General features: G+C 33.6%; 1 protein-coding gene across 3 annotated transcripts in view; it reads right to left on the minus strand.

The window, feature by feature from the left end:
- Positions 1-11,986: 11,986 nt before the first annotated feature.
- LOC307246352 (pleckstrin homology domain-containing family A member 5-like) overlaps positions 11,987-15,460 on the minus strand; it is a 195,268-nt gene continuing 191,794 nt past the window's right edge. For all 3 annotated transcript variants that reach the window (XM_080022264.1, XM_080022265.1, XM_080022263.1), the window contains 3 exons: positions 15,436-15,460; positions 13,080-13,517; positions 11,987-12,285 (listed from right to left, as the gene is read on the minus strand). The exon at positions 15,436-15,460 is cut by the window's right edge and continues 139 nt beyond it. In XM_080022264.1, coding sequence (XP_079878390.1) covers positions 13,483-13,517; positions 15,436-15,460 — 60 coding nt within the window. In that variant the 3' untranslated portion in view covers positions 11,987-12,285; positions 13,080-13,482. The remainder of the gene's footprint in view (positions 12,286-13,079; positions 13,518-15,435) is intronic.

Below are 15,460 nucleotides of genomic sequence, written 5' to 3' on the forward strand. Positions count from 1 at the left end.
CATGGCGCATGACCCATTACGCATGATCCATTACGCATGATCCATTACGCATGCCCCATTACGCACGACGCGTGACCCATTACGCATGATGCATGAACCATTACGCATGACCCATTACGCATGACCCATTACGCATGACCCATTATGCATGATCCATTACGCATGATCCATTACGCATGATCCATTACGCATGATCCATTACGCATGACCCATTACGCATGATCCATTACGCATGACCCATTACGCATGACCCATTACGCATGACCCATTACGCATGAACCATTACGCATGACCCATTATGCATGATGCATGAACCATTACGCATGAACCATTACGCATGACCCATTATGCGTGATGCATGAACCATTACGCATGACCCATTATGCATGATGCATGAACCATTACGCATGACCCATTATGCATGATGCATGAACCATTACGCATGAACCATTACGCATGACCCATTATGCATGATGCATGAACCATTACGCATGACCCATTATGCGTGATGCATGAACCATTACGCATGACCCATTATGCATGATGCATGAACCATTACGCATGAACCATTACGCATGACCCATTATGCATGATGCATGAACCATTACGCATGAACCATTACGCATGACCCATTATGCATGATGCATGAACCATTACGCATGACCCATTATGCATGATGCATGAACCATTACGCATGAACCATTACGCATGACCCATTATGCATGATGCATGAACCATTACGCATGAACCATTACGCATGACCCATTATGCATGATGCATGAACCATTACGCGTGACACATGACCCATTACGCATGAACTATTACGCATGACCCATTATGCATGATGCATGAACCATTACGCATGACCCATTATGCATGATGCATGAACCATTACGCATGACCCATTACGCATGAACTATTACGCATGACCCATTATGCATGATGCATGAACCATTACGCATGACCCATTATGCATGATGCATGAACCATTACGCATGAACCATTACGCATGACCCATTATGCATGATGCATGAACCATTACGCATGAACCATTACGCATGACCCATTATGCATGATGCATGAACCATTACGCGTGACGCATGACCCATTACGCATGATGCATGACCCATTACGCATGACCCATTATGCATGACCCATTATGCGTGACGCATGGCGCAGGACCCATTATGCATGATGCATGAACCATTACGCGTGACGCATGACCCATTACGTATGATGCATGAACCAATACGTATGATGCATGAACCATTACGTATGATGCATGAACCATTACGTATGATGCATGAAGATTCAAGATTCAAGATTTGTATTTGTCACATACATATACATACTTCCATACATATATGCAGTGAAATGTAATACCATTACGCATGACGCATGGCGCATGACCCATTACGCATGACCCATTATGCATGATGCATGAACCATTACGCGTGACGCATGACCCATTACGCATGATGCATGACCCATTACGCATGACCCATTATGCATGATGCATGAACCATTACGCATGACCCATTATGCATGATGCATGACCCATTACGCATGACCCATTATGCGTGATGCATGGCGCAGGACCCATTACGCATGATGCATGAACCATTACGTATGATGCATGAACCATTACGTATGATGCATGAACCATTACGTATGATGCATGAACCATTACGTATGATGCATGAACCATTACGTATGATGCATGAACCATTACGTATGATGCATGAACCATTACGTATGATGCATGAACCATTACGCATGATGCATGAACCATTACGTATGATGCATGAACCATTACGTATGATGCATGAACCATTACGTATGATGCATGAACCATTACGTATGATGCATGAACCATTACGTATGATGCATGAACCATTACGCATGATGCATGAACCATTACGTATGATGCATGAACCATTACGCATGATGCATGAACCATTACGCATGATGCATGAACCATTACGCATGATGCATGAACCATTACGTATGATGCATGAACCATTACGTATGATGCATGAACCATTACGCATGAACCATTACGCATGAACCATTACGTATGATGCATGAACCATTACGCATGAACCATTACGCATGATGCATGAACCATTACGCATGATGCATGAACCATTACGCATGATGCATGAACCATTACGCATGACGCATGAACCATTACGCATGACGCATGAACCATTACGTATGATGCATGAACCATTACGTATGATGCATGAACCATTACGTATGATGCATGAACCATTACGTATGATGCATGAACCATTACGCATGAACCATTACGCATGACGCATGAACCATTACGCATGACGCATGAACCATTACGCATGACGCATGAACCATTACGCATGACGCATGAACCATTACGTATGATGCATGAACCATTACGCATGAACCATTACGTATGATGCATGAACCATTACGCATGAACCATTACGTATGATGCATGAACCATTACGTATGATGCATGAACCATTACGCATGAACCATTACGCATGAACCATTACGCATGAACCATTACGCATGAACCATTACGCATGAACCATTACGCATGAACCATTACGTATGATGCATGAACCATTACGCATGTCGCATGATGCAATACGCATGACGCAGGACACAATATGCACTATGCATAACGCACTACGCACTACGCACAACGCATTACGTACTACGTATGACGCATTATGTACTATTATGTACTATTATGTATGCATTAACCATTACACACTATACATTATGTATTACGCACGACGCATTATGTATTACACACTACGCATTACACATTACACACTACGCATTACACATTACACACTACGCATTACACATTACACCCTATGCATTACACATTACACACTACGCATTACACATTACACACTACGCATTACACATTACACCCTACGCATTACACATTACACACTACGCATTACACATTACACCCTATGCATTACACATTATGGACTACGCATTACACATTACACCCTATGCATTACACATTATGGACTACGCATTACGCATTACACATTACACACTACGCATTACACATTACACCCTATGCATTACACATTACACCCTATGCATTACACATTATGGACTACGCATTACGCTTGAAACGCTACGCATTACGCATTGCGCATCACGCATCACACACTACACATTACGTATTGCGCACGGCGAGGGAGCGATCGGGGTCGGGATTTGTGCCCGCCATCTCCGCTCCGCCATCCCTCAACAGGTTTTTGGAAAACAAGATGGAGACCGGTTCCTGAGATGTATTTACAGCTCAACTTGTGTGACACTTTGTTCCTTTAGATGCGGTGACATTTCATCCTCATTGCAGTATCAGCATAGACACGGTGCTATGAGCGCGCACACTTATCAAATATCTGTTGGAAACATGTTCTCCTACATCAGTGTTTCCACAACCTGGTTCCTGCCGTGGCACACAATGAAATAATCACACGGCGCTACCACAGTTCACCAATATAACACCAAAATCATGAATAAATGTGCTTATTAGTACAGACTAATATATAAGACTTTTATTATTATTATGGCCGACCAGAAAACGACAGTTCTCACTTTCAGTGTTAAATGAGACGGAGCGAGCTCTCCGGTGCCAAATAAAACAGAGAGGGGCGGGGCTCGGGTGGGGCTAGCTAGGGTTAACCCCACCAAGAAAGTACCTGAAGTTTGACAAACAAAATCCCTTCTGTTTTCTTTTATTTGGCTTCTGTTTCTCCTGTTCTCCGGTTGATCTGGTTCAATAGTGCCCCCAATTTCCATAGCAACCTCGCAGGACACACAATACAGTACAGTTATCATTATACTAACCATAATATAATAATAATAATAATAATAATAATAATATCATAACAATCTAATGACATGGTTAATATAATGACATAGTTAATATAATGACATGGTTAATATAATGATATGGTTAATACAATGACATATTTAATATAATGACATGGTTAATATAATGACATTTACTGTATAATATTATGACATGGTTAATATAATGACATATTTAATATAATGACATGGTTAATATAATGACATATTTAATATAATGACATATTTCATTTTAATGACATGGTTAACATAATGACATATTTAATATAATGACTTGGTTAATATAATGACATATACTGTATAATATTATGACATGGTTAATATAATGACATATTTAATATAATGACATATTTCATTTTAATGACATGGTTAATATAATGACATATTTAATATAATGACTTGGTTAATATAATGACATGGCTAATATAATGACATGGTTAATATAATGACATATTTAATATAATGACATATTTCATTTTAATGACATGGTTAATATAATGACATATTTAATATAATGACTTGGTTAATATAATGACATGGCTAATATAATGACATATTTAATATAATGACATATTTAATATAATGAAATATTTAATATAATAACATATTTATTATAATGACATGGTTAATATAATGATATGGTTAATATAATGACATATTTAATATAATGACATATTTAATATAATGACATGGTTAATATAATGACATCGTTAATAAAATTACATGGTTTGTATAATGACATATTTAATATAATGAAATATTTAATATAATAACATATTTATTATAATGACATGGTTAATATAATGACATATTTAATATAATGACATGGTTAATATAATGACATGGTTAATATAATGACATTTAATATCATGATATGGTTAATATAATGACATATTTAATATAATGACATGGTTAATATAATGACATATTTAATATAATGACATGGTTAATATAATGACATATTTATTATAATGACATGGTTAATATAATGACATGGTTAATATAATGAAATATATAATATAATGACATATTTAATATAATGATATGGTTAGTATAATGATATGGTTAATATAATGACATATTTAATATAATGATATGGTTAGTATAATGATATGGTTAATATAATGACATGGTTAATATAATGACATGGTTAATATAATAACATGGTTAATATAATGAAATATATAATATAATGACATGGTTAATATAATGACATATTTAATATAATGACATGGTTAGTATAATGACATGGTTAATATAATGACATATTTAATATAATGACATGGTTAATATAATGACATGGTTAATATAATGACATGGTTAATATAATGACATATTTAATATAATGACATGGTTAATATAATGACATTTAATATCATGATATGGTTAATATAATGACATGGTTAATATAATGACATGGTTAATATAATGACATGGTTAATATAATGACATTTAATATCATGATATGGTTAATATAATGACATGGTTAATATAATGACATGGTTAATATAATGACATTTAATATTATGATATGGTTAATATAATGACATGGTTAATATAATGACATGGTTAATATAATAAAATGGTTAATATAATGAAATATATAATATAATGACATGGTTAATATAATGACATATTTAATATAATGACATATTTATTATAATGACATGGTTAGTATAATGATATGGTTAATATAATGAAATATATAATATAATGACATGGTTAATATAATGACATATTTAATATAATGACATGGTTAATATAATGACATGGTTAATATAATGACATGGTTAATATAATGACATATTTAATATAATGACATGGTTAATATAATGACATTTAATATCATGATATGGTTAATATAATGACATGGTTAATATAATGACATATTTAATATAATGACATGGTTAATATAATGACATGGTTAATATAATGACATTTAATATCATGATATGGTTAATATAATGACATTTAATATCATGATATGGTTAATATAATGACATTTAATATCATGACATGGTTAATATAATGACATTTAATATCATGATATGGTTAATATAATGACATTTAATATCATGATATGGTTAATATAATGACATTTAATATCATGATATGGTTAATATAATGACATGGTTAATATAATGACATTTAATATCATGATATGGTTAATATAATGACATTTAATATCATGATATGGTTAATATAATGACATATTTAATATAATGACAAGGTTAATATAATGACATCGTTAATAAAATTACATGGTTAATATAATGACATATTTAATATAATGACATATTTATTATAATGACATGGTTAATATAATGACATGGTTAATATAATGACATTTAATATAATGACATATTTAATATAATGACATGGTTAATATAATGACATATTTATTATAATGACATGGTTAATATAATGACATGGTTAATATAAAGACATATTTATTATCATGACATGGTTAATATAATGACATGGTTAATATAATGACATGGTTAGTATAATGACATGGTTAATATAATGACATATTTAATATAATGACATGGTTAATATAATGACATTTAATATAATGACATGGTTAATATAATGACATTTAATATCATGATATGGTTAATATAATGACATATTTCATATAATGACATGGTTAATATAATGACATCGTTAATAAAATTACATGGTTAATATAATGACATATTTAATATAATGACATATTCAATATAATGACATGGTTAATATAATGACATGGTTTATATAATGACATCGTTAATAAAATTACATGGTTAATATAATGACATATTTAATATAATGACATATTTATTATAATGACATGGTTAATATAATGACATGGTTAATATAATGACATTTAATATAATGACATATTTATTATAATGACATGGTTAGTATAATGACATGGTTAATATAATGACATATTTAACATAATGACATGGTTAATATAATGACATTTAATATAATGACATGGTTAATATAATGACATGGTTAATATAATGACATGGTTAATATAATGACATTTAATATAATGACATATTTAATATAATGACATATTTATTATAATGACATGGTTAATATAATGACATGGTTAATATAATGACATATTCAATATAATGACATGGTTAATATAATGACATATTCAATATAATGACATGGTTAATATTATGACATGGTTAATATAATGACGTGGTTAATATAATTACATGGTTAATATAATGACATATTTAATATAATGACATGGTTAATATAATGAAATATATAATATAATGACATGGTTAATATAATGACATGGTTAATATAATAACATGGTTAATATAATGAAATATATAATATAATGACATGGTTAATATAATGACATATTTAATATAATGACATGGTTAATATAATGACATGGTTAATATAATGACATGGTTAGTATAATGACATGGTTAATATAATGACATATTTAATATAATGACATGGTTAATATAATGACATTTAATATAATGACATGGTTAATATAATGACATTTAATATCATGATATGGTTAATATAATGACATTTAATATAATGACATGGTTAATATAATGACATGGTTAATATAATGACATGGTTAATATAATGACATTTAATATAATGACATATTTAATATAATGACATATTTATTATAATGACATGGTTAATATAATGACATGGTTAATATAATGACATATTCAATATAATGACATGGTTAATATAATGACATATTCAATATAATGACATGGTTAATATTATGACATGGTTAATATAATGACGTGGTTAATATAATTACATGGTTAATATAATGACATATTTAATATAATGACATGGTTAATATAATGAAATATATAATATAATGACATGGTTAATATAATGACATGGTTAATATAACGATATGGTTAATATAATGACATGGTTAATATAATGACATGGTTAATATAATGACATGGTTAATATGATGATATATTTAATATAATGACATGGTTAATACAATGAAATATTTAATATAATGATATGGTTAATATAATGACATGGTTAATATAATAACATGGTTAATATAATGAAATATATAATATAATGACATGGTTAATATAATGACATATTTAATATAATGACATGGTTAATATAATGACATGGTTAATATAATGACATGGTTAATATAATGACATGGTTAATATAATAACATGGTTAATATAATGAAATATATAATATAATGACATGGTTAATATAATGACATGGTTAATATAATGACATATTTAATATAATGACATGGTTAATATAATGACATGGTTAATATAATGACATGGTTAATATAATGAAATATATAATATAATGACATGGTTAATATAATGACATGGTTAATATAATAACATGGTTAATATAATGAAATATATAATATAATGACATGGTTAATATAATAACATGGGTAATATAATGAAATATATAATATAGTGACGTGGTTAATATAATGACATGGTTAATATAATGACATATTTAATATAATGATATGGTTAGTATAATGATATGGTTAATATAATGACATGGTTAATATAAAGACATGGTTAATATAATGACATGGTTAATATAATGACATATTTCATATAATGACATGGTTAATATAATGATATGGTTAATATAATGACATGGTTAATATAAAGACATGGTTAATATAATGACATGGTTAATATAATGACATATTTCATTTTAATGACATGGTTAATATAATGACATATTTAATATAATGACATGGTTAATATAATGACATGGTTAGTATAATGATATGGTTAATATAATGACATGGTTAATATAATGACATGGTTAATATAATGACATATTTCATATAATGACATGGTTAATATAATGATATGGTTAATATAATGAAATGGTTAATATAATGACATGGTTAATATAATGACATATTTCATATAATGACATGGTTAATATAATGATATGGTTAGTATAATGATATGGTTAATATAATGACATGGTTAATATAATGACATGGTTAATATAATGACATGGTTAGTATAATGATATGGTTAATATAATGACATGGTTAATATAATGACATATTTCATATAATGACATGGTTAATATAATGATATGGTTAATATAATGACATGGTTAATATAATGACATATTTCATATAATGACATGGTTAATATAATGATATGGTTAATATAATGACATGGTTAATATAATGATATGGTTAATATAATGACATGGTTAATATAATGACATATTTCATATAATGACATGGTTAATATAATGACATGGTTAATATAATGACATGGTTAATATAATGACATATTTCATATAATGACATGGTTAATATAATGATATGGTTAATATCAGCTGTGCGAGTTCTTGCAGGTGACAATTCCATCTTCAAAACCTCGATGTTTTCATGTTTATTCTTTGTTTTATTAGAATATTTTAAGACATTTTCACGTTTATTCACTTAGAGAACGATTCATTATTTGAAATGTACCAGTGCTTATATTCTAGTTACTAATTTCTATTCCAACAGTTATTTGTAACTATTTAGACAATTTAGTCACTGAATCCTATTAAATATTTGACTATTTGTATATTGTCTTTTTTTCTGTCTTGGACTTTAGACCTAATAATAACAATAACATTTTAATGATGTATTGTTATTTATGCCCAATGCTCGTATTCATGTTTACATATTAATTCATCCAGTGCAGAAAGACTCCAACTATATCTGTATTAATGCACAGTTCATTTATCCTGTGCATAGAAGGTGCTTGAATATGTTCTGTTTTATTGTTTTTTAAAAACCTTTTTATACTAATTGTTTGTACAACAATGCATCAACTCTCTATCAAGACTAATTCATTGTGTTTGAAGAAGTACTCGGCTAAATAAACACATTCTCATTCTGATCAAAGTTGTTTTTATTTCATTTTGCTTTTTATAATAATATCTGTGTTGGATTTTGTTTGTTCTCTGAAACCGAGACTCTCCAACCAAACCAAACCAAGATTTTCACCAAGATATTGAATCCATATATATATATATATATATATATATATATATATATATATATATATATACAGATATTGGATCCATGTATGTACAGATCTTTGATCCATATATACACATATTAGATACATTTTTTCTAAATCTCTGTTGTGATGCAGGAAAATAAAAGAACATTTGCTTCATGTTGATCCTTCTAGATTCCTGTTCTCCAGCATCATGGTCAGATTGTCCTCACGAAGCTCCGTCTTTTCACCGTGTGTGTGTGATCAGATTGTCCTCACAAGACTCCGTCTTTTCACCGTGTATGTGTGTGGTCAGATTGTCCTCACGAAGCTCCGTCTTTTCACCGTGTGTGTTTGCAGTCAGATTGTCCTCACGAAGCTCCGTCTTTTCACCGTGTGTGTGTGTGTGTGTGTGAACAGCTGTGATCTGTGTTGTAGGCAGTCGGCCTGGTTTCGGTGGAGACCCAACTCCGGTCGGAAGCCCCTGAGCAGCGCCGGAGAAGAGCTTTGGCAGCTCGTCCAAACGCCTCACCGGGTGGAGAACATCCCAGAGCTGAGCTACAGCCGGGCGGAGTCGTGGGTTCGGGCCCCGGCTGCTGCAGCGGCCGACACGGTGAGGTCGCATCTGCGGATTTCAGAAAGCTGCGACACTTCTTCGCCGTGCGAAGGGCCCCTCCCTACTGTCTTACCTCTGCTGAGGACTTAAAATTCACTCTCACGGATCCTTGGTTTCCCCAGGCAGCCCCCTCGTCCGCAGACGGGCATCGAACCAAGAACTTCCAGGTTCCCCGCCTTCACCTCAACGGCAGGAGATGGAGACGAGGAGCAGCTTCATCTCCAACATCTCAGCGTCTCCTCCCGCATGGAAGCACCGGACGTCTCATCCGTCCGTCCTACCGACACCAATTACAGTTTTCCGAGTTCCCTTGAACGCAGCATCGCTTCCTGCGTCTTCTAACCTAAGACCCCAGAACGAGTCCCGTAGTTAATCGATGGCGGACGGCGTCGTTCTGTCGGATGGATACAAAATGAATAAACAAAAAATGATAAAATGGGTCGCTGCACCTCCCCCTCCTCCAAAAATAAAATATTTGTATCTGGGACGATTCACCCAAGGCACCAAATTGATGTGAAAAAGACAAAATTTGGCAAAAAGCCATTTGTTTGCATCCCTGATCCAACAGACTTTTATGACGCGTCAGAACTGTAGTTCAGACATTTTAGTCGCTTTGGATAAAAGCGTCTGCTAAAAAAAGTAAAAAGTTATGTAATTTTAGGCCTAAAATTCAGATGATTGGATCTTAAGACTTGATTTTGGATTTCGATTTATTTTCGCTAGGTTCCTACTTGTTTGAAATGAAAAATGGAAAAACCCACAACCAATAGATCGCCCCATACTCCTCCCACACCCCATACCCCTGCCAGTGCCCTTGAGCAAGCGCCTGGCTCTGGAGCTTGAGCGGGTCCGTGGGTGTGGGACTACGGCCGCCCAGATGGCGGATATTTCGTTGGCTTCTTGTCGGATGAATGGATGTTGGAGGCACCCGAACTCAGGGCCTGAGCGCAGGCCGTAAAGGCGGTGGCCTATGGTGCCGCTCACCACGCACCAAGCACCAAGCACCAAGCACCAAGCACCAAGCACCAAGCACCAAGCCAAGAAGAGGAAAAAAAGATATATATATTCTTTTTAGAATACAAAATATGAAGATGTTGGGCGGCCCCAGATGTTTATTTTTATGTTTTAATTAAAACACAGCTTTGGGCTGCCCTGAATGACGCAACAAACACGTCAAAGAACATAAAGGTGGTGCTGAAAGGCTGAGGGAAGGGAGGCTGCAGGCGGCTCCACCGGCGGCTCCATCGACGGTGCGAGAGGCAGTGGGTGGGTGGGGCCAGTGATCTATGCAAATAAAACCCGCACCTTCTACAGATCTCGCCCTGGGGCCCCGAAAATGTGAGGGCCAGCCCCGCCCGAACTTGAACGTGGCCGTCGGGTCGCACATGTTGGGGTTCACGTGTTAAAATAGACAAAATAAATGTTGCGTCTGAAATCCAACTACAAGCGCAGGCGGCGATTTAAGAACATCCACATTTATTTCACATGATATAAAACAGATGGAATATGAACATTTTGCATATTGACTCTAATAATAATAATATTAATAACCTCTTATAGTTATAATATCCACTCTGCTTGTTTAATCGTGTACATAAATTACACTTCATCTTTTTCTTTTATTTTTCTTGCTTTTTTTTTTACATTTTATACACTCTGTTCTTCCTTTGTCGCTGGAGTCCTGCTTATTGCTTTGTACATGTGCTATTCTGTGACTCCTCTCAGAAGAGAACCTCTCGTCTCTCCCCCGTCCGTGTCCTTCTCCCGACGACGACAGGACACAACCAAAAAGGAAAAAGGGAAAAGAGAGGAAAGACAAAAAAAAAAAGATACAAATAAAGGTAAAAAGCAGACGGGGAAATGACAAACGTGTCCGTCCTCACCATATAAATAGTCACGGCCTCGGTTAAAACAGAGAAACAGTAGCGTGAGTTGGCACCGTGCTGAAGTAAAAATCCTCTCTATGTTCATATATATATACATATATATATATATATATATATATATATATATATATATATACATATATATATATATATATATATATATATATATATATATATATATATATATATACATATATATGTGTGTGTGTGTAGAAGTGTTTATATATTGATATATCTGACAAAGACATATCTGTGTGTTGTTGTCTTTTAGTTTGTTATTTTTTCTAAGCGGCGAGAAAGACGCCGCACGTGAACATAAACCTCTCGTCGAGACGTAGAAGGAAGAAAATTGAATAAAATGAAAATCCAATGAAAATCAAATGAAAATAAAATGAAAATAAAATGAGAATAAAATAAAAATAAAATGAAATAAAAATAAAAATAAAATAAAAATAAAATGGAAATAAAATAAAAATAAAATAAAAATAAAATGAAAATAAGATAAAATTCCAATGAAAATCAAATGAAAATCACATGAGAATAAAATAAAAATAAAATAAAAATAAAATGAAAATAAGATAAAAATCAAATGAAAATAAGATAAAAATCAAATGAAAATCAAATGAAAATCAAATAAAAATCAAATGGCGGAGCGCTGGCGGTCACCTGGGGGTGATAGTGCAGCGCTGCGTGTGGCTCCTATTTACAGCTGTACAGGCTTCTCCAGCGGCGTCTGCAACGCACAGAACCACTCAGATCTGTAGAAAATGAAAACTCTAATTCCAATACGCTGCTGCGACAATAACTACCCATCAGAAGTGTGTGTGTGTGTGTGTGTGTGTGTGTGTGTGTGTGTGTGTGTGCGTGCGTGTGCGTGTGCGTGTGCGTCTTTCAGTCTCTCGCTCTTGGTCAGTTCCTCCGTCAGTTCCTCGCTCCGTGGTCGTCTCGGGCGCAGCAGTAGTCATGTTCTAGGTTTGTTCTTTCGGGAGGAGTCCTTGTAAACGTCAACGTGCGCTCCTCCAGGGGGCGTGGTCTCGGGTCCGGGGGGGCTCGGCGCCGTCCGCCGGCATCACGTGTCGCTGGTCACCAGGGCGAAGGTCTGAGCTGCAGGGAGGGAGGGCGGAGAGGGCGGAGCGGGTGAGGGGGCCGGCTCTGCTCTTTTGACCGTCCTCCGCCTCGTCGCTCTGTGGAATACTCCGTTCCGATTGGTCCACGGCGGCACCCCGTTATTTCGGAACGATGACCGCTGACAACGTCGGGTTCCACGGGCAACCACTCCTCCACCCGCCCTTGGCGCCGCTCGCGCGGCTCCGCCCGCACACGACAGCGAACACTAACTGGCGCCGCGACGAGAACAACGGAGGCTGCCGAGGGGACGGCCGGGATTCTTTTCCCCCCCGTGGCTTTGCGGGGTCGCCATTTAACCCAAGTGACTAAAATAAATTGCGGGCGCTCACGTGGTTGGCGCCTTACAAACCACGGGTGACGACGCAACCGGCGCGGTGGCGATCCTCTCCGACCAATCAGGCGTCCGAGGCGCCTTCGCGTCGCCTTTTGGCGCCGCCTCCGCTCGCTCGGAGCCTCGGCCGGGGGCGGCGCCAGGAGCGGGACCCGCCGGCGGGCGCCACCCACAGCGTTTTGCCCGACGGGAAACCAAAAAAGACGAGAGGAGCCGGGCGGAGCCGGGGCCGGTGCGGTGCCGCCCGGGGGGCCTCTCTCCCTGTCTGGTCCGATCGCACCCCTCACGCTGGAGTCCTCCTTTCATTCACCACGCGGCCCACGGGCTCCATTCACGTTATAATTATGGAATAGAACGGGATCCATGATCCTCGGCACATGGAACTGAGCCTCCAGCTACACTGTGCTAGCGTGTGTGCTTTCCCATCATGCATCAGGCAAGCGGGCCACGGGGAAGAAAACAACGTTTTTTGGGGGTTTTGACGCGTGTGTGTTTCTAGTCACCACCAGAGGGCGACAGAGTGACCAGCAAAGTTGATTCTATTTTATTGTCACTATTTTATTTTGAATAAAATCATATATTTGACTATTTGTGTTTTGTATTACTCAGCTATTGGTGTAGATTTAACTTTTTAATTTATTACTAATATTATTATTACTTTATCATTATTTATATTATTTATTCACTATTATTATTATTATGAGTAGTAGTAGTAGTATTATAATATCATTATATATATCATTTATTATTATTATTATTATTATTTTAATTTATTCACTATTATTATTCTATCATTATTTATATCAATTATTCACTATTATTACTGTTATTATTATTATTTTATCATTTTTTATATTATTTATTCACTATTATTATTATTATGAGTAGTAGTAGTAGTATTATAATATCATTATATATATCATTTATTATTATTATTATTTTAATTTATTCACTATTATTATTCTATCATTATTTATATCAATTATTCACTATTATTACTGTTATTATTATTATTATTTTATCATTTTTTATATTATTTATTCACTATTATTATTTTATCATTATTTATATTATTTATTCACATTTATTATTATTATTATTATTATTATTTCATCATTATTTATACAATTTATTGACTATTATTATTATTATTATTATTTTATATTTTTTTATCTTATTTATTCACTATTATTATTATTTATATTATTTATTCACATTTATTATTATTATTATTTTATCATTATTTATTCACATTTATTATTATTATTTTATCATTATTTATACAATTTATTTACTATAATCATTATTATTATTATTATTATTATTATTATTATTATTATTATTATTATAATTATTATCATCATTATTATCATTATTATTATTATTATTATTATAATTATAATTACTATTATTATATCATTATTATTATTTATTCACTATTATTATTAATATTATTTTCCTGACTTTTTTAAAAAGGTATTTTAATGCTAACTGTCTGTCGTGACGCACGCCGGCGGAACAAAGCGAGTGTGATTCTGAAAGGTGGAGGAGCCTCTCACTCACCAGCCACCATGTTGTTGTTGTTGTT

This window comes from Zeus faber, assembly GCF_960531495.2.
Source record: "Zeus faber genome assembly, chromosome: 21".
Taxonomy (NCBI): domain Eukaryota; kingdom Metazoa; phylum Chordata; class Actinopteri; order Zeiformes; family Zeidae; genus Zeus; species Zeus faber.